The 22,028-nt window shown below is 48.5% G+C and overlaps 1 protein-coding gene across 1 annotated transcript; it reads right to left on the bottom strand.

Annotated features, from left to right (window-relative positions):
• Nucleotides 1-939: 939 nt before the first annotated feature.
• akap1b (A kinase (PRKA) anchor protein 1b) lies at nucleotides 940-20,327 on the bottom strand. Its single transcript, XM_072456434.1, has 11 exons — nucleotides 20,193-20,327; nucleotides 8,920-10,199; nucleotides 7,288-7,394; nucleotides 6,871-6,997; nucleotides 4,921-5,048; nucleotides 4,602-4,779; nucleotides 4,228-4,378; nucleotides 3,716-3,783; nucleotides 3,450-3,523; nucleotides 2,765-2,830; nucleotides 940-2,090 (listed from the first exon to the last, which is right to left on the bottom strand). Exons 2-11 carry the CDS (start codon nucleotides 10,172-10,174, stop codon nucleotides 2,028-2,030), a joined length of 2,217 nt encoding a protein of 738 aa, XP_072312535.1. The 5' UTR covers nucleotides 10,175-10,199; nucleotides 20,193-20,327; the 3' UTR covers nucleotides 940-2,027.
• Between the last annotated feature and the right edge of the window lie 1,701 nt (nucleotides 20,328-22,028).

Below are 22,028 nucleotides of genomic sequence, written 5' to 3'. Positions count from 1 at the left end.
TAAGGCCTTTCCACATGAACAAGGACCTTTTACGTCAACAAACGACACCTTCTTAAACCAGGAAAACACTCGTTAAACACACAGTTCATGAATCTGACCGACATTTATTCACTTCAATCTAAACAAAAAGAATCCGACTCTTAAATAAACGCTAAATAAATAAGATTATTGAGCCCGTTTCCTGCACTGGCAGATAGTCTCGCTCGTTTCACAGACGTTTTGTATTTTTCTAGTTTTAACAAAGTGCAATTTCACCGCGCGTTGAATTTAGACGCAATTTGTTCGATCGAATTCTTTCATCGAGCGAAAAAAAACGAGCGAAAACAGAAAAACAGAAGAAAAAATGCTCAGATTTGACGTCTGACGATCTGAACCCAAGACGGTAGCTCCTCCGCTGCCCTCGTCGCCCTGACAACGGTAGCTCCTCCTCTGCCCTCGTCGCCCTGACAACGGTAGCTCCTCCTCTGCCCTCGTCGCCCTGACAACGGTAACTCCTCCTCTGCCCTCGTCGCCCTGACAACGGTAGCTCCTCCTCTGCCCTCGTCGCCCTGACAACGGTAGCTCCTCCTCTGCCCTCGTCGCCCTGACAACGGTAGCTCCTCCTCTGCCCTCGTCGCCCTGACAACGGTAGCTCCTCCTCTGCCCTCGTCGCCCTGACAACGGTAGCTCCTCCTCTGCCCTCGTCGCCCTGACAACGGTAGCTCCTCCTCTGCCCTCGTCGCCCTGACAACGGTAACTCCTCCTCTGCCCTCGTTGCCCTGACAACGGTAACTCCTCCGCCCTCGTTTGGCGTGTTCAAATGTGACGCGTTTGGACACTTCTGCTTTAAAAGTGAACGTCTGAGCTGGAGTTCGTCTGCCGCTTGTAGTGTCATTCCAGAGCCCCGCCCCCATCCAGAGCCCCGCCCCCTCCTTCCAGAGCCCCGCCTCCTCCTTCAAGATTTCCAGGACCTTTTTCAGTCTACGAGACACGAGTGGCTCCTCTAGCGACGCGTGAAACCGTTTTACACACAAACACCACAAAAGTCAAACAAAAGTCCCATTTGTCACGAGCCAGAGCACGATTTCACGTACGATTTCACGTACGATTTGCGACGGAGACCACGCACGTTTCGCAGGAGCCTTTCGCTGGACGTTTTCACTAAAGGTCCAGGACTAAAAACAGACCCGAGACGAGCACGTCGAAGAGCGAATGAGAATCGGACACAAATCGATGAGAACTTCAGCGCTGCTCGTTTAATCAAGCATCGATGCTGGAAAATGGGACGTTTTCTGAAGCGTTTTAGAACGTTCTAGATCTTCAGACTTTCATTATGGGATGGAACTCATTATTGAGACTTTTCCTTCATATCAAGATCGAGTTTTAAACGTTGAAGCGTAAAGTAGCGAGCTAAAAGACGAGCTCCGTCACATCGAGTCCAAAATCGTGTCTATTTCGTGACAAATGGGAGCGTGTGGATTCGAACAACTTCAAGCTTTTACATTTCTTTTCTCAAACATTCTCCCGTTGGTGTTTTCCTCGTTTCTCAGCCGCGAAACGCCCAGATCGATGCCGTTTTGGAGCCCAGTTTGGCCTCTTCCCCGGACAAAGCGTGCGGCGGCGTGGAGCTTCCCGAAGCGCGCGGAGCTTCCGTGGATTCGCCGCTTTAAAACTCAAAATGTATGAAATGACGTGGACGAGAACATGATTTCTGGCGGTGGAGATTCCTTTTCGAGTCACGTGCAGAGTTCCACGAGCGGCTGACGATGTGGGGGAGGAAAAAATATCGTTGGAACCTTTATTTACTTACAATATAGACTTTTTCTTTTTAAAAATGTACAAGTCTCTCTTCTGGCTGGACCCCCGGGTGGTCTCGCGCAGACTGAAGCCATGTGCCAGGATTACCTGCAAATCATTCTCATTGGTTGAAGTTTCAGGATATAGGGCAAAACGGTGAAACAAAAAAGCAGAAAACAAAACAAAAACAAATCCTCCTTAGATCCAGTGGGGGGCGCCAACACCCGGGCGGGTCCAAATCTGATGCGACTTTAGAAGCTTTCCACCCAAACGCCCAGCCCCCGCTCAGCCAGCGTGCGGTTCACCGAGACCACCTGCAGGGGGAGACGGAGCGCCGTTAGCCACATGTCTGTGTGATACATGAGGCCTACAAGCCCACCTGTCCTACAAGCTCACCTGTCCTACAAGCCCACCAGGCCTACAAGCTCACCCGTCCTACAAGCTCACCTGTCCTACAAGCCCACCAGGCCTACAAGCCCACCAGGCCTACAAGCCCACCTGTCCTACAAGCCCACCTGTCCTACAAGCCCACCTGTCCTACAAGCCCACCCGTCCTACAAGCCCACCTGTCCTACAAGCCCACCCGTCCTACAAGCTCACCTGTCCTACAAGCCCACCTGTCCTACAAGCTCACATGTCCTACAAGCCCACCAGGACCTACAAGCCCACCTGTCCTACAAGTCCACCTGTCCTACAAGTCCACCTGTCCTACAAGTCCACCTGTCCTACAAATCCACCTGTCCTACAAGTCCACCTGTCCTACAAGTCCACCTGTCCTACAAGTCCACCTGTCCTACAAAGAGGCGTCGTTCTCAGTGGTTTTGACCCGGTTTAAATACAAGTTAAAAATGAATAAAGTAATAACGCCATTTTGTCGTTTGTCGCAGCCAAACGGGCCTGAAACTTGAACCTTCTAAATGAAACTGGATGAGTCTGTGCTTTGTCTGGAGTTTGCTTGATGTCGCACTTGATGTCGCACCGTACAAACCTCATCTCCGACCATGTTCCACAGATGCACCAGGGGGAGCCCCGTGTTGTTGTCATAGTTTGAGACCTGAACACAGACCAGAGGGTTAGAGCCCAGAAGGACACAGACACCGACACACGAGCATTTTCACGAGGACGCACCCACGCCAACCGATACTGATACCGATACTGATATATTCTCACAAGGTTCTGATCATAGTTTAATGCTTCATGTGTTTGTGGTTTATGTGCAGTGTGCTGTGCCACTTTAAGTACTACAGTGAGTTTGGACCAGGACCAGGACCAGGACCAGGACCAGGACCTAGTATCGGTGCATCCCAACATTTTAAAAGAACAACATTGTACATGGAAAGTACATTCTGATAAACATTTGTAAAAAGAGAAGTGAACAGAAGTGAACCTGCTGCAGAGTGTTTCTTTTTGTCACATGTGGAACTCTTCTGGAGCCACAGCCAGGGACAAACAGACTACAGCGCCCTCTGCTGGGAAGGTAATCGACTGCACTTTCATCTCTGCAGGAAGCCACCCCCCCTTTTTTTCGTATAAATTAAAATGTTTTTCTTTACTCATTGTTCATTGTTTTATGTTGCACCAGGACAAGTTCCTATGTTTGTGAATTATTTCCATTGACACTGAGAAAAACCTTTTCTGATTCTTTGTATTTAGTGACTAAAGTGTAACCTAACCTGTGCCAGAAGTGCCACTCCTCTGGTCAGCTCCTCCAGGGCAGTCGTGGCTTCAGCCGAGAAACGGTCCTCGCCTGAAACACACGAGTCAAACAGACACGAGTCAAACAGACACGAGTCAAGCGCACACACGAGTCAAGCGCACACACGAGTCAAGCGCACACACGAGTCAAGCGCACACACGAGTCAAGCGCACACACGAGTCAAGCGCACACACGAGTCAAGCGCACACACGAGTCAAGCGCACAAGAGTCAAACGTTCTCACCTGGAAGTGGTGCGATGTTGTCCAGCAGAACTTCTGCTCCTTGAAACGGGAGCGTCACAAAGTCAGATCTGGACAGAGAAAGGTCAAGGATTCAGTTAATCCACCACCAGGGGGCTCCAGCAGGGGGCTCCACGCTGAGGTTATAGTGGAGTGAGTGGATAGAACTCTATTGTCCCAGAGGAGAGACTTTTACTTATGTCACATGGACACGGACGTTACCCTGGAAACCCTCTGCACAACACGGGGCCCTTTCTCACCCAAACAGGAACCATCAAGCTCCTGGGGGTCCCCAGTGTGGGTCCTGGGGGGTGCCCTGTGTGGGCCCCCAGTGTGGGTCCTGGGGGGTGCCCAGTGGGGTCCAGTATGAACTATGACGCACTTATTTACAGTCAAATCAACCTTAGAAGAATCGGGTAGTATTTAATCTATTTGAGCCCGGGACAGTTTCTACTATAGAATAAGTCAAGTCTCTTTCCCCAACAGTTTACGGTCACCGCGGCGACGGGACGCACCTGATCTGCCGCAGCGTGTCGATCTTGACACGATCGTATCCCCCGTAGTCCACGTATCGGATCTCCACTTCACTCGAGTCTTTGTAGAACGTGATGACCTGCGCTCGCCACCAGACGCCTTCACCGGCCGGTGCCGCACAGATCACGCCGACTGCACACGGGACGCACACTTTAAAAACGTTTTTCCAGGAGCTCATGAAGAGTATTAGTGTTTAAACTTGATAAAAGTGAGAATACAGTCGGATTAAACATGTCAAACTGCAAACGTAAATGCAACGGTCTCGTTTCTAACCCTCTTTCCAACACGTTTAAACTGAGCACGACAGGACACACGTGGATGAACGGGGCGTGGTCAAACGGGGGCGTGGCCTTACTTTCAGCAGGCGAGGGCAGGGCCGGCGTCCCGGGCTGAGAGTAGCAGAGCGCCATCTGCTGGTCGAGGCTCCTCAGCGCGTGGTACGTGGGGTGCGTGTGCTGCTGGACGAACACGTGACCGGCCGAGACAATGTTCACCACGATGACCTCCACAGTGACGCCGCTCGGCAACAGCAACTGCCAAGAGACAACGAGAGGACAGGGCGAGGTTTAGAGACGAGACGAGGAGCTGGACACTGAGGAGGACACAGGAAAGGGCTCTGGAGACTGAGGAGGACAAAGGTCTGATACGGGGAGAACAAGCAAACCCGTTCTCACCCAGGACGTCATGGGCAGCGAGGGCAGCGTGAGGGGCGGGGCTTGTGGCGCGTACAAGTTGGTCAGGTCCAAATCTTTGAACTTCTTCCCGATCAGAGCGAGAGCTTTGTCCACTTGCTGCTGCGCTCCTGAAAGAGACAAGAGGACAGTTACGAGTCGGATCATGCTGCTGCGCAAAAAGCAATTTTATTTTTAATTCTTGGCTAAATTTGCGGCTTCGCCGCACAGAGACTGTAGCTCTTAGAATAAAATGTTGATAACTTTTGATGGTCCGCCCCTGAAGATGAGTCTCAACAAATTTCACGTTAATAGGGCTAACGCCCCAGGAGGAGTTTGTGAAAGTCTAAAGTGTCAGCATGTTTTCCAATTGCAAATTTCAGAGATCTGGCGATTTCCCCATTGGAATAACATGGGAGGTTTCCGTCATCGCTACGGCTACGCCGTAACAATTATGACATGGGTCCCATTGACTTTTTGGATCAGGATGGCAAAATGGAATTGTGTGTCAAATTTAATACAAATTAAAAAATAACATTTTATTTCACTCTATAGGGGGCGCTATCGTACCAAATGAATTTGTTTAACTTCAAGTAGGTTCAGGTTAAACAGTTGATTCAAATGTGACTTTATCTGCGCAATCAGAAGCAACTTTAACATTTGGGAATTTCTGAAATTCTCGCTACAGTTTACAGCTTCGCCGCACAGAAAGATATCAAAGTCATTTGAATAACTTGACTTTTTCCCCCCAACACCATTTTTACCAAATTTCAGCTGTTTCAGGCAAACGCCCTGGGAGGAGTTCGTAAAAGTATGACATATGGAAAAACTCCCGAGTCATGCTTAGCAAATTTTGATCCGATATGGCCGACATTTGGTTGGGTGGACGGCGTTGCTGTAATAATATTTTTTACTTCTCTTGTCACCATCTACCTCTGCGCCAAATTTCATGATTCTACGATCAGATTTTTTTGGGCCATTTCCTATCTCACGTGCCAATTTTTTAAATTATAGAAAAGGAAGATAGCCAGAATGTAGAGAGGCACAATTTTATGTGCCTCTCTAATGTGCAATTTTTTTTTGTCTTTTCGTAAATGTTCACTGGGTGAAAAATAGGGGGGCTGGTCCCAAGAAGAAGAATATTCCGAAGCGAAAACAATGTTTCCCATTTTTTAAAAATATCATAAACTATACATTTTCGGAAAGTGCTTGCGCCGTCCTACCTCATGGTGTAGTTCCCTGATCACTGACGGGTACTTTCGTTAATTTTGAGTGGGTTCCGCCCACTTCGTGTTATTGGCCCTCAAGTGGGCGGAGCCAACTCAACCCCACTATTACTGTATAGACTATACAGTTAAATTTGAGAATTATGTTTATTTGCACGAACATGCAAGAGATGGGGAACGTATTCGTGAGCTACTTAGTTTAGTGCGCACTTTTGCACAGGCTTCGCCCGTTTACAACGGTAATGTTCCATTTTCCTACTACTAATTAGTCTGCACGGGGCGTGCATGAGTGGAGGAGTGCGTTAGTGAGTGTTTGGAAGTGGGCGGGCGCTTCGCGCTTGATTTCGTGCTTCGCACGGCCTTACGGAACTAATAGGCCTCTCGCCAGCTTGTGGCGCTCGGGCCTAACAATAAAAATACTGCAAAACAGTGAAAAAAATAAACTATTTAAAATAAAATAAAAACAAAAATGTCTGTGTAATCCCTCAATCGCCCAGGAGTGTTTCGCAAAACAGTGAAAAAAATAATTTTAAATAAAAAATATATGAAAATAAATATATTGCAAAACAGTTGGGGAAAAAAAGACAAACTATAATAAATAAAAGAACAAAAAGGTCCTTTTGAGGATTGTTTGCTTCTCTTACAAAAGGACATTCGCTCTTCTGGTTTGGCACATTTGCTACGCTGGCATTGCGCTGGATAACGAGGATCTGACACACACACTGACCCTCGATGTGGCAGATCTGGAACTCCTGCGTGTAAGGCAACGTGGAGATGTAGATCTTTGCTCCGGAGCTCTGCTTCAGGAAACTCACGTATCTGCCCTGTTTCCCGATCAGGCGCCCGACCAAGTGCTGCAACACAACACAAGCCTCATTTACACTTTCATTTCCATCTAACACACAGAAATAATGCACAAACGTCTCACATCAGAGCTCAATTAAACTAAGGCTGAACGCTTTCAAGACTTTTGTTTTTTTGTGCAGATAAAACGGGTAAAACCACATTTAATTACAGACCCACGACGTCTCCGCAGTTCATATCATATTCATTGTTTACAGAAAATAAAACGCTCTTTGTGACTGTGCGTGCGCCGTAGCCCCTCCCCCGGCTCGAGCGTTTGGCAGTGCCACGCCAGCGTTACCTTTGGCACCTCGATCTCCCAGACGACCACCTCGGAACTGGACGAGCTGTGGTTGCTCTCGCCGATGCAGCCGCTGTCCACAGAGTCCATGCTGTTCACGTCCGAGCCTGTGACCACAAACAGCGGTCAGAACACCAAGACCGCCGTGTTTTTACTATAAATAATCCATAATATCATAATGAGTCAGTAGAATCACACAAACACATTTCACGCTGACAGATGTACAAATAGAGCGAGGGTTTCTCAGGAGAGTTTTCTTCAGGTCGGGTCCTTCCCACTCCGAGACAGCAGGGGGCGACGGGGGACACTTCAAACCCCCCGAAAACACGTCACATCACAGGAACTTAAAGACTTTACTAAGATGAAAATGCTACTTAGTTTGTCTTTAAAGCGTTCTTTTCAGGAGCGTGTGCAGCTCCCACTTTCATTCACTGACAAAACTTCTTTGATTAAACAGTTCAGTGCTTGATTTGTCAGAAATGTGTCTCTAGCATTGTTCACGGAGCGGTCATCGTGCCCGCCGACGCTGCCCATCCGCAATTTGGGCACAAAGAATGAGCACCGTTCTCGTTGGGGCGAGTAAAAACGGGTTAACTGCCTCAAACTCGCACGGCAGCGGTGGAATCGTACGTTAAAAAGAGACGGTTTATGATTGGACATGTCGGACTCACTGTGAAAATCCAACGTGTTTTTAAGTCTTGTGAAGATGATGTAGATGCAGTTGAAAACAGTCTCTAGAACCGCTCAGACTCAACAAAATGTACCGTATTTTAAGAAGTATAAGTCGCACCAGCAAAAAAATGCATAATGGAGAAGAAAAAAAACATATATAAGTCGCACTGGAGTATGAAATGCGGTTGCAAGTGTGAAAATAACAAATAATATCGCATAAGTCGTTCCGGAGTATAAGTATAAGCATATAAGTATAAATATAAGTAAGTCACACCCCGGCCAAAACTATGAAAAAAGGTGCAACTTATAGTCCGGAAAATACGATATTCGAGCGATAAAGTGACGTGAATAAGTTAATAATACTCTACAAACATACAGGGATACTTTTACATAGAAATACAAGTATGAAGTGAACAGACTTATTTTGTACGATTATATTCTGACCTCGACACGCCTTTAAGCGACCAGTTTTATTAAACGTAACTTGACATTTGCTTCCAAAACAGTCACCGTTCTGGTTACATTTTGAATAATAATGCGGCGAGCGTGCAGTACCGCCCCTTGCTTCAGTCACATTTAAGTATAATAATGCGGCGAGCGTGCAGTACCGCCCCTCGCCTCCGTCACATTTTGTAAGGATAAGTACCCCGTCACATTTTGTAAGTATAAGTAATAATGCGGCGAGCGTGCAGTACCGCCCCTCGCCTCCGTCACATTTTGTAAGGATAAGTACCCCGTCACATTTTGTAAGTATAAGTAATAATGCGGCGAGCGTGCAGTACCGCCCCTCGCCTCCGTCACATTTTGTAAGGATAAGTACCCCGTCACATTTTGTAAGTATAAGTAATAATGCGGCGAGCGTGCAGTACCGCCCCTCGCCTCCGTCACATTTTGTAAGGATAAGTACCCCGTCACATTTTATAAGTATAAGTAATAATGCGGCGAGCGTGCAGTACCGACCCTCGCCTCCGGACTGGTCTGTCTCCGCGTCCGTGCCGTGAGCTCCGTTGCCCAGGCTCGTCCCGTTCAGCCTCTTCAGGTCGCACACGCCCTCCACGGACCCGTCCTCGCTCGGTGCCCTCTGCCCCGCCCCGTCGCCCGCCGCTGTCTCCGCCCGCGACTCCTCCTCCTCCTGCGCCGACAGGTCCGTCACCTGGATGTGGTCGGTCGGGTGCAGGTCGTCACTGCTGACCTCCGAGTGGCACGTGCTTCCAGCTAAATCCTCCTCTAGAACCTGCCCCTCCTCTAGAACCTGCCCCTCCTCTAGAACCTGCCCCTCCTCTAGAACCTCCCCCTCGGTGCCCGGCTTCGTCTGCCCCGAACAGTTTGACCGCTGCGACGCACTGTCCACGACCGTATCGGCGCCGCGTCCGTTCGAAACCACAGGCTCCGGTTCCTCGACCTCCGCCCTCGTTCTGGAGAGCGACTCGAGCTCAGTTTTGTCTATTTCTGGCGAGCAGATTCTGGTGCTTTCCGACAGCGGGCAGCCGGCGTCGGCCATGATTTCCTGCGTCGCTGCGGAGATGACCTCGGTTATCAAACCCGCCGCGAGGAGCTCCAGATCCGATTCGACTTCCTTCGGCTTGAACATCTCGCGGGCGAACTCGCGCGCCGCCGCGGGCGAACACGCCGGCGGCGACGGCGTGCTCGTCAGGATGTTCTGCTGGAAATCCTGCAACAAAAGAGGCGTTTCCGCTTGGATTCGCGGCGCCGCCCTTTGCAGCGGGCTGACCGCGCAGACTGCCGCCACCTCGCCCTCCGGATCAGGCCTTTCTTCCTCCGAGATATTGGGATCCAGGACTTTGGCGAGCTGCGCGGACAAAACCGTCTCCCGCTTCGACTCGCAAACGTCCAATTCAGGCGAGCGCACTTCGCCCGGCGTCTCGTCCTTTAAACTCCGCCCCGCGTCCTCGTCCACTCGTATCGTCGCGTCCCCGTTGTCCCGGGCGCGCGGGTCCTTGTCACGGTCGAGTGTTCTCGCTGTCGCGTTGGGCCTCGCCGTCTCATCCGCGGGGGAGGAGCCGGTGCCATTCTCGATCACGCCGTTGCTGCCCTCAGTGGGTGTGGTCCGGAGGCCGGCGGTGGGAGGCGGCCTCTTGGGTTCCCCGTTGTCCAGAGGGCGGTCTTTCTTTCGGGAGATGTACCACCACCAGCCGATCAGGGCGAGGACTCCGGGCAGCGTGTAGGGCACGACCGAGCGAAACCTCAGCGGCATTTCCACAAGACACTAACGGCTAAACCTGCAACACAAGAACATAGACCAGTGAGTGAAACGCTTCGACTGAAGCTTCATCTAACCGACTGAAGCTTTATCCGCGACTGAGTAGTTAGTTTTAAGTACAAAATGAACCAAAAAAGGAACAAACGAGTGCATTTATGGAACGATCTCGACAAAGAAAATCAAAGAATTAAGATCCGTTTAAGAAATGAAACGTTATAAGTTTGAAAAAGGAGAAATGACGAGGATTCTGTCGTTTAGTGGAAAAAGAGAATAAACGTGCTTTTCTTCCTGCTGCTTTTCTATCTGTGTTTAATTGTGTCACTAATCATGTATTTTATATGTTATGAAATAAAATAAATACAAAAAATACATAATACAAAATACATTATACACATATATATATATATATATATGTGTATATATATGTATACATATATATACACATATATATATATATATGTGTATATATATGTATATACACATATATATATATATACACATATATATATATATACATATATATATATATATATATATATATGTACACACACACACACACACACACACACACACACACACACACACACACACACACACACACACACACACACACACACACACACACACACACACACACACACACACACACACACACACACACACACACACACACACACACACACACACACACACACACACACACACACACACACACACACACACACACACACACACACACACACACACACACACACACACACACACACACACACACACACACACACACACACACACACACACACCGAATCTTTCCTTTTGCCTTTGGTGTGAATCATTTCTTATCCTAAAGATTTCAGACATTAGGTTCATTCTTCATGTTGTCTGAAGCAAAGGATCATGGTCCATGTAGTTCTCTTCGTTTAGCCGCCGTTTGACATAGTGACATCATATGATAGAAACAATATCACTGCATTTCAACTCAAACCAGAGAAGACTGGTTCATTATAATAAAAACCCTGATGCAACTGCTTTTGGAGAAAAATAAAATGTTGCCGATACGTTTCCTCTGACGACTCCAGCGTGGCGTAACCGACCGCTGCGATGACCGCTGCGATGACCGCTGCGATGACCGCTGCGATGACCGCTGCGATGACGGCTCCATCAGTGACGTTCAAACAAAGTCCAGGCAGTCGCTTGACTGACGCGTCGCCAACTCGAGCGGCGGCGGCGACCTCTGAACTTTCTGTGCCCGAGTCGCCGGTGTTAAAAAAAGGTTTGCAAGCGCATGCCTTTCCTTAACGGAGCTATGAGGCCATGTGCCACACGTGACCATGGCAACGGGCCAGGCTCGCTCTGGCAGCTGCTCGCTCACAAACCACCGCCTATATTTACACCCACGGCCAGCGAAAGGCCCCGACCACGGCCGCCAATAGTGCAGACGCAGTCAAAGTACAGTTACTAAGATTAAAAAGTACTGTGATGTACTTAAAGAATGAATTATGTGGGGAAAAAATACATCTCAAAGTACTTTTAACGCATTCTTAGTCTGATTTTAGCTGCATCGGTGGTGAACAGCTGAGCTCAAACGGGGCGGGGCGTCTGGAGCATGGGCGTGTTCCTGGTGGGCCGGCCATCGTCAGCGCCTGTGGGCAGGCCGCGAAATAGACGGGGGCCCGGGGCCCGTAAGCACTCAAATCTCCGGCAGGCCCGGGGCTTGAATAAGGAGGGGCCCCGGGCCCCTGTATCTAAATTACTCGAAAAAAAATCAAGATTTAACTAGTAATTTGTCCATATTCGGGGCATTTTCATCGCTTAAGTTTCGTTTTGACAGACATGCCCACTTCGCAGTCTTCTCGCTTCTCATTGGCCGAGCGGTGCCCGTGATCTAATTTAGATGAAAGCGGGCATCTGATTGGCCGCTGCGTTCGTGTCGCGTTCATGTGTCCTCGGAAATGCCCGCTCTAACTTTGCGGCAAAAGTGAAGACTGAATAGCAACTGAGTAAAGTTGTTTACAACAAAAACTGTGTCGATGTGGAAGTACCACCCCCCCACCCAAAAGACAAGAAATTACAGAAGAACAGAAGAAAAAAGAAAAAAATGAGAAGACTGAAAGGGACAGACAGTATATGGAGCGGTGGGACAGACAGTATATGGAGCGGTGGGACAGACAGTATATGGAGCGGTGGGACAGACAGTATATGGAGCGGTGGGACAGACAGTATATGGAGCGGTGAGACAGACAGTATATGGAGCGGTGAGACAGACAGTATATGGAGCGGTGAGACAGACAGTATATGGAGCGGTGGGACAGACAGTATATGGAGCGGTGGGACAGACAGTATATGGAGCGGTGGGACAGACAGTATATGGAGCGGTGGGACAGACAGTATATGGAGCGGTGGGACAGACAGTATATGGAGCGGTGGGACAGACAGTATATGGAGCGGTGGGACAGACAGTATATGGAGCGGTGGGACAGACAGTATATGGAGCGGTGGGACAGGCAGTATATGGAGCGGTGGGACAGGCAGTATATGGAGCGGTGGGACAGGCAGTATATGGAGCGGTGGGACAGACAGTATATGGAGCGGTGGGACAGACAGTATATGGAGCGGTGGGACAGACAGTATATGGAGCGGTGGGACAGACAGTATATGGAGCGGTGGGACAGACAGTATATGGAGCGGTGGGACAGACAGTATATGGAGCGGTGGGACAGACAGTATATGGAGCGGTGGGACAGACAGTATATGGAGCGGTGAGACAGACAGTATATGGAGCGGTGAGACAGACAGTATATGGAGTGGTGGGACAGACAGTATATGGAGTGGTGGGACAGACGGTATATGGAGTGGTGGGACAGACGGTATATGGAGCGGTGGGACAGACGGTATATGGAGCGGTGAGACAGACAGTATATGGAGCGGTGGGACAGACAGTATATGGAGCGGTGAGACAGACAGTATATGGAGTGGTGAGACAGACAGTATATGGAGCGGTGGGACAGACAGTATATGGAGCGGTGGGACAGACGGTATATGGAGCGGTGGGACAGACGGTATATGGAGCGGTGAGACAGACAGTATATGGAGCGGTGAGACAGACAGTATATGGAGCGGTGAGACAGACAGTATATGGAGTGGTGGGACAGACAGTATATGGAGTGGTGGGACAGACAGTATATGGAGCGGTGGGACAGACGGTATATGGAGCGGTGGGACAGACGGTATATGGAGCGGTGGGACAGACGGTATATGGAGCGGTGGGACAGACGGTATATGGAGCGGTGGGACAGACAGTATATGGAGCGGTGGGACAGACAGTATATGGAGCGGTGGGACAGACAGTATATGGAGCGGTGAGACAGACAGTATATGGAGCGGTGAGACAGACGGTATATGGAGCGGTGAGACAGACGGTATATGGAGTGGTGGGACAGACAGTATATGGAGTGGTGGGACAGACAGTATATGGAGTGGCGGGACAGACAGTATATGGAGTGGTGAGACAGACAGTATATGGAGCGGCGGGACAGACAGTATATGGAGTGGTGGGACAGACAGTATATGGAGTGGTGAGACAGACAGTATATGGAGCGATGGGACAGACAGTATATGGAGCGGTGAGACAGACAGTTTATGGAGCGGTGAGAAAGACAGTATATGGAGTGGTGAGACAGACAGTATATGGAGCAGTGGGACAGACAGTATATGGAGTGGGACAGACAGTATATGGAGCGGTGAGACAGACAGTATATGGAGCGGTGAGACAGACAGTATATGGAGTGGTGGGACAGACAGTATATGGAGCGGTGGGACAGACAGTATATGGAGCGATGGGACAGACAGTATATGGAGTGGTGGGACAGACAGTATATGGAGTGGTGGGACAGACAGTATATGGAGCGGTGGGACAGACAGTATATGGAGCGATGGGACAGACAGTATATGGAGTGGTGGGACAGACAGTATATGGAGCGGTGGGACACACCTGTCCCCTGCATCAGTCTGACAGGAGCAGGATTATTGTACTGCACAGGTATTTATTTGACAAGCTTTGGTATTTAACAGAACTCTAACAGTTTCTATTTTAACAATATTGATACTTGATTTGTTCCTGACAAGATTATGATTCAGAATATTTATTATAAAACATGTCGGTGTAATCCCTCATTGGTCCAGGCGTGTTCCATAGTAGAAAAAGCTTCAGTTGTTTCATCTGGACTCAGTTAGAAAAAATAGACGTTTCGACTCTCATCCAAGAGTCATTGTCAATAACAGAATTTAGGTCGAGAACTCCGATATTAATACTGTTCTGTGGTAAGACCCGCCCATTGGGCGGAGCCTTCCTGAAGTAGAAGGAGTTGTTTGTTTCAACAGAAACTCCCCCTTGTATCTACCGAGCCTATTCAGAATCTTAATGGCCTATTAGAATCCTCTTTGTCTTTGTGAGACCCTGGCTCAACCACCCTGAGGACCTGATTAGCATCTAAATGTCCTGGTCCTGGTCCTCTACCTTTCCAGGGGTTCAGTAACCCATTATAAATAACAGGAAGATTAAACCTTAGCCCTCCATTTCTGTTTAAAGAAGGTCTTTCTTTTTTAACAAAAATAGCTTCCTTAACTCCTCTTTCAAACCATCTTTTCTCCTGCTTAAAACAAGTTGCCGACTCAAAAACAGAGTAATGTAGTTTATTCGATCCAATGCAGTGAAGAAAGCTGTAAAGAACGGTACATAGGTGAGACGAAACAGCCTCTACACAAGAGGCTTTATCAGCACAGAAGAAATACAAGTTCAGGACCTCAGAGTGCCGTGCATCTCCATCTTGAAGCCTCTAATCACTCGTTTGAAGATGGTGAGGTGAAGGTCTTAAGCATTAATGTCGGGCATTAAACCAGGCTGCGAAATAGACGGGGGCCCGGGGCCCGTAAGCAGTTGAATCTCCGGCGGGCCCGCGGTTTGAAATAGGAGGGGGCCCGCCGTGCCCCTCCTTAAAATTGAACTAGTAATTTGTTCATATTCAGGGCATTTTCCTCTCTTAAGTTTCGTTTTGACAGACATGCCCACTTCGCACGTCTTCTCGCTTCTCATTGGCCGAGCGGTCTCCGTGATGTAATCTGATTGGCCGCTGCGTTCGTGTTGCGTTCACGTGTCCTCGGAAATGCTCGGTCTAATTTTCGGGGCAATGTATATATGTTAGTTTATTTTGTAGGCTGTGATTTTATATATTCCACACGATCTCCTTGTGTCAAATGCTGTAAACAGTATTTATTTTGTATCTAAGAAACATTATTATATTAAATTAAACAGTTTTAAACATCATGAACTCTGGTTTATATGATTCACTATTTGTGCTCTTCATATCAAATAACAGATAAAAGTACTTTAAAATTGTTTTACATGCTAATAACCAGGTTTAAAACAACACATTTATCTTGTTCTTATGACGCCGCGATGTCGCGTGTGCTTGTGGGCCCCTGAAATTGCTTGGGGGCCCCTAACTTTGAAAATCTATTTCTCAGCCTGTAAACGTGTGCATCGTTTAGTCCACAGATCTGACCAGTAACGTGTCCGGCTCGCTGTCTTCGTGAGTTAGTTTAATGCCACAATGTGAAACACTCAAGTTGAGGGAAACTGCTCTGGAATGTTCCGCAGTGCAACTTAACTCCAGATAACGCGTGTAATTATTTACGCTTTGATCAAATACAGAGCGATCCCTGCACGTCGCACCAACACCACAGAAAACACACAATGCTACAGGGAAGACCCAATTTAGAAACGTGGAGAAGGAAGTGTTTGGATAAAAACATATATACACATATACACAACAAAAATAAATTAAAAATATAGCCGCAAGCGGCAATGATCGGCCCTCGCCACGCCGCCGCGCCACGCCGCAAGAGGAGGGGGCACTAACGCGCCCCAATTGTCCTTTTATTACTCCTACTGCTGAATCTGTGACGCTGTCACATCTTCTCCCCTTTGTTTTACCATCAAAAAGCAATTTTATTTTGAATTCTTGGCAAAATGTGCGGCTTTGCCGCACAGACACCGTGACTCTTTGAATAAAAATGTGGATAACTTTTACCCCTGAAGATGAGTCTCACCAAATTTCAGGTTAAACGGGCTAACGCCCTGGGAGGAGTTTGTGAAAGTCTAAAGTGTAAACATGTTCTGGCGATTTCCCCATTGGAATAACATGGGAGGTTTCGGTCATCGCTACGGCAACGCCATAACAATTATGACATGGGTCTCATTGACTTTTTTGATGGGGCCAAAATTGAGTTGTGTGTCAAATTTCATATAATTTCGCAAAACTAAACATTTAACCTCCATATAAAATCTGTAGGGGGCGCTGTGGCGCCAAATTAATTTATTTCACTTCAAGTAGGTTTAGGGCAAAGAGTTTAACAATATATTTAAATATGGGAGATTTCTGAAATTCTAGCTACAGTTTGCGGCTTCGCCGCACAGAGACCGTGAGAGGTATCAATGTAATTTGAATAACTTTTGATGTCCCACTCCTCAGTAGCATTTTCACCAAATTTCAGCTTTTTAGAGCCAACGCCCTGGGAGGAGTTCGTAAAAGTACGACGTTTGGAAAAACTCCCGAGTCATGTTTAGCCATTTTTGAAGCAATATGGCCGACATTTGGTTGGGTGGACGGCGTTGCCGTAATAATATTTTTTACTTCTCTTGTCACCATCTACCTCTGCGCCAAATTTCATGATTCTACGATCAGATTTTTTTTGGGTCATTTCCTATCTCTCAATGCATTTTTGGTACATTTGGGGGCGGTGACGCGGCAATTTTTTTTATTTTAGAAAAGGGAAATAGCCAGAATGTAGAGAGGCACGATTTTTAGAGGTGTGAACATTTTTGTGACTTTTCGTCAATGTTCACTGGGTGAAAAATAGGGGGGTAAGAAGAAAGAATAATATTCCGATGCGAAAACAATGTTTCCCATTTATCAAATATCATAAGCTCGCGCTTTCCTACCTCATGGTGTGGGTCCCTGGTCACTGACGGGTACTTTCGATAATTTTGAGTGGGCTCCGCCCACTTTGTGTTTTTGGCCCTCTATACAGTAATAATGTTACATTTTTGCATTACATGTTTATATGCACGGAACATGCAAGAGATGGGGAACGTATTCGTGAGCTACTTAGCGCAAATGAGTGCTTTATATGGGGATATGTAAAGTGCTCGTTTAGTGCGCACTTTTGCACGGGCTTCGCCCGTTTACAACGGTAATGTTCCATTATCCTACAGCTAATTAGTATGCACGGGGCGTGCGTGAGTGGAGGAGTGCGTTAGTGAGTGTTTGGAAGTGGGCGAGCGCTTCGCGCTCGATTTCGTGCGCACTACGCGCACTTCGCACGGCCTTACGAGACTAATAGGCCTCTCGCCAGCTTGTGGCGCTCGGGCCTAAAAAAAAAAGAACCATAAAACCATTTGAACCAAAACACCAGATTTATGGCCAAATATTCCTCTCACTTATACATCGTGAGTACATAATACACAAGAGTTAGTTAAAGAACACGTGTTGGCGTGCGACCAGCGCCACCTACAGTCAGCGGTGGACTTTGGCGTTCACGGTGCCGTTTACAGACTGTGATACTACTACCACTACCACTACCACCACTACCACTACTACTTACGTATACACACAACTGGCAACACTGACACATGGTTATACTGCCACTTACTCCAGACGTACGGCAGTAACGCGCCCGCACCGCAGAAACGCGCCCGCACCGCAGTAACGCGCCCGCACCGCCGTAACGCGCCCGCACCGCAATAACGCGCCCGCACCGCAGAAACGCGCCCGCACCGCAGTAACGCGCCCGCACCGCAGTAACGCGCCCGCACCGCAGTAACGCGCCCGCACCGCCGTAACGCGCCCGCACCGCCGTAACGCGCCCGCACCGCAGTAACGCGCCCGCACCGCAGAAACGCGCCCGCACCGCAGAAACGCGCCCGCACCGCAGTAACGCGCCCGCACCGCCGTAACGCGCCCGCACCGCAGTAACGCGCCCGCACCGCAGAAACGCGCCCGCACCGCAGAAACGCGCCCGCACCGCAGTAACGCGCCCGCACCGCCGTAACGCGCCCGCACCGCAGTAACGCGCCCGCACCGCAGAAACGCGCCCGCACCGCAGAAACGCGCCCGCACCGCAGAAACGCAGTAACGCGCCCGCACCGCCGTAACGCGCCCGCACCGCAGTAACGCGCCCGCACCGCAGTAACGCGCCCGCACCGCCGTAACGCGCCCGCACCGCAGTAACGCGCCCGCACCGCAGTAACGCGCCCGCACCGCAGTAACGCGCCCGCACCGCAGTAACGCGCAAGCACCGCAGTAAAGCGCCCGCACCGCAGTAACGCCAAAATGGAAAAGGCCCCGGGAAAACCAAGTGGCGCTTGGTATACTTCACTACCAAAAGGAGGAAACAATGGCAACAATCGATTAATAGTTTGAGGTTTAGCTGCAAGATTCAGATCAAACAGGACGATATTGCACTGCCCAATACGTACAGATATTGGGGAGATATTTTGTCTTCAGTGCGAGTTCTTATGGTCATAGTCCAAACAATTAACATTAGTTCATGAAAAACATCATGGGTCATGTAGTTCCCCGGTTTTTAGCCGCTGCTGCAACAACACAACGAATTAAGACGAGGACGATTATTATGATACGTTTTCACAGCCCACAATAAAGTGGACGTTTGTCAGCGTTACACATTTATCCTCTCTATTGGCTGAACTTTAAGGCTGCAGTCAGTTCTGTAGCACATTGGGACTTTTTAAATACATTATCAATCAAATAAAAGGTTCAAATGTGATGAATAAAGTGCATTATTTATGAAAAGCAAATAGTGTTACATTAATTATATAAATTTTTTTGACATTTCGATTTAATAGCACAGATGTCTTGGTTATAAAGGTCCAAACACCACCACGACTATGATTACGACCATGATTAATCGTTGCATCCCCACTCAACATCAGGCTGTGCTTCTCTGAGCTGTGACGACACAAAGCTCAGACAAAGACACACAAAGCTCAATAATAAGACCACGTGGGCTCAGAACACGTAAACGCCGCTGGTGGTCATGGGGGGTTAAAAGGACGTTCGTAGTCGGACTGTCGCTGCCCGATCTGCGTCGCTGCACGATTCGTCTCACAGAGTGCTCCGCGCATGCGTAATATCGGCTACGGCAGCTGCACTTGGACAAACACCGGTAAAAGTCACCGCGAACACTCACAATGTGGTCATCGGGAGCACGCGTTTGTACAAACCGGAGACTTTTACGGTGACTAACGGTGAAAGTCGCAGTGACAGGCGCGTGCGTTACGTTACACACACGCGGAGCTCGTGAGGCGCGTGCTCGCCGTCAGGTCACGCGGGGGACGCACGGTTTAAACCTACAACCGTTTCCACAGTAACAAAGTACAGCGCGTTATCCCGAGGGGGAAACGGGCTTTTGGCGCACGCAAATGTGCAGGAAAGCGGCATGTGTGACGCAAATCGGGTAATGACACGGGCCTCAGACCGTCACGTTAGCCGCTTAGCTAGCCGGGTCTGTCCGACTACAACAAACACACTTTCACTGAATAAACGCGCGCGGGCTGCTCCATTTACGCACTTCAGGTCATGAAAAGCGCGTGTGTTTGTTGTGTAAAGTGTGTTATGTTCGGATCATTGCCTCGCGCGTGTTTCGTAAGTTACACAACGTCGCCAGGTTAGCTCAAGTTGAATGTATGGACGGTTCAATGACATGGCTGTGCTGCGTGGTGCTGCGTGAAGCCTCGTGAAGCCCCGCGAAGCCCCGCGGCGCGGCGCGAACACGCGTGGCAAAGCACGGCTCACGCACGCTTCACTGTGCGTTTAGGACGAGCTGCGGGGCACGGAAACCCGCACGTTCGAACCCGCCGCGAGCCCGTGTTCCGCTGCTACAAACTAGCCCGAGCTGCCGCGGGGGTCCACGCGCGGGCACCGGGGGAACTTACGGTGTTTCGCGGTCCTCGGCGGCGCCACGGTGAAAGTAGCAGTGAAGTAACGTCAGAACGCAAGTGTTTCGCTCCGTGTCCCCGTGGGAAGCGTGGAAAGTCACTCTCCTCCCCACGTGCTCACCGACTAGCATCAAAAACACACACAGACTAAACAGCTGAGCAAGTCTCGCGATACTTCCAGCGACGGAGCCGCGGCGCGGGACCGTAAGTCTCGCGATAGCTGCGCGCGGCGTGTTTGAGCATTCGCAGCCGGAAGTTTGGATTTATTTTTAAATTTGACTTTTTAACCTCCTGACGTCACGGCGTGGTCTCTGCTGCTTCTTGCGCTCAAACATCATATATATTGTATTTTATAGTTGTATCGCCTCATTGTTCTGTGTTACCGTTTTACTTTCATTATTTAAAAAAAAAAAGTGTTGGGTTTTGAGTCCTAAAAATGAGAGAGAGAGAGAAAAGGGTACGACTTAACAGGAAGGGCCAACTAAAAAGTCTGAGGGCCGCATTTGGTCCCAGGGCCACAGTTTGGACACCCTCTAAACACAAATGGAGGTTTAAGGTTTAGTTCAATTCAATTCAATATATTATATTAATAATAATATAATACATATATTGTATTAATAATATATTGACAACAGCACTTTCCTCGAAGGTGACAGTGAAAACAGATGAAATCAGCCTTAACCCTGTGAGAAAGGAGAACCCTGCAGGAGAACCACATTCAGATGTTAATCAGGAACTCATCAGTGATAAATGTCCCAGTTCTCAGAGCAGCAGATTGACAATGACTTTAGGATGAAAGTCAAAATGTCTCGCTTAAATAAACAGTGTCCAGAGGATAAAACTGCATTATCTACATTATGTTTAGTGCAGTGTCGTCGTTTGTTTTTACTTGACATTAGTGGAATGCTCCTGAAAGACATGTGCAGTACTGTTTTGACCACTAGAGGGCAGCAAATATCTGAGACCATCCAAGCACAGAGGTCACACGTCACCTCCTGTGCCACATCTGACTTCCACCAGGGGGCAGTGTGTCATGGCAAACTGTAAAAGTTACAGCACAAACACTTCTCCTTTAACGCAATAAAAGAAACAATCTGCATCTGAAGAAAAGGGTCAAACTGTTCAACATTCTCACCATGTGGAACTTACAAAGTGGTTTTGGAACAATTGTTAGAACTATTAAACTAACTTTTAATTAACAATTGTTGTGTGTTTGGGTCAGCGGACACACACAGTGGAATGTGTTTGCTCTGTAGTCTTTCTCCAGGTCAGTCGGGGGCTTCAGATGGAGCTGCAGATGCTTCATTCTGGTGCAGATGCTTCTTTCCGGTGCAGAGACTTAATTCTGGTGCATATGCTTCATTCACATGCAGATGCTTCATTCTGGTGCAGATGCTTCATTTAGGTGCAGATGCTTCATTCTGGTGCAGAGGCTTCATTCTGGTGCAGATGCTTCATTTAGGTGCAGATGCTTCATTCTGGTGCAGAGGCTTCATTCAGATGCTTAATTCTGGTGCAGATGCTTCATTCTGGTGCAGATGCTTCATTCAGGTGCAGATGCTTAATTCTGGTGCATATGCTTCATTCACATGCAGATGCTTCATTCTGGTGCAGATGATTCATTTAGGTGCAGATGCTTCATTCTGGTGCAGATGCTTCATTCTGGTGCAGATGCTTCATTCTGGTGCAGAGGCTTCATTCAGATGCTTCATTCTGGTGCAGATGCTTCATTCTGGTGCAGAGGCTTCATTCTGGTGCAGAGGCTTCATTCTGGTGCAGATACTTCATTCTGGTGCAGAGGCTTCATTCTGGTGCAGAAGCTTCATTCGGTTG

The sequence above is a fragment of the Eucyclogobius newberryi genome, unplaced genomic scaffold (assembly GCF_026437365.1).
Source record: "Eucyclogobius newberryi isolate DKJ021-1_F unplaced genomic scaffold, fEucNew1.0.hap1 SCAF_10, whole genome shotgun sequence".
NCBI lineage: Eukaryota > Metazoa > Chordata > Actinopteri > Gobiiformes > Gobiidae > Eucyclogobius > Eucyclogobius newberryi.
The sequence above is the reverse complement of the archived record's forward strand: the minus strand, read 5'-3'. Positions and strand labels throughout refer to the sequence as shown.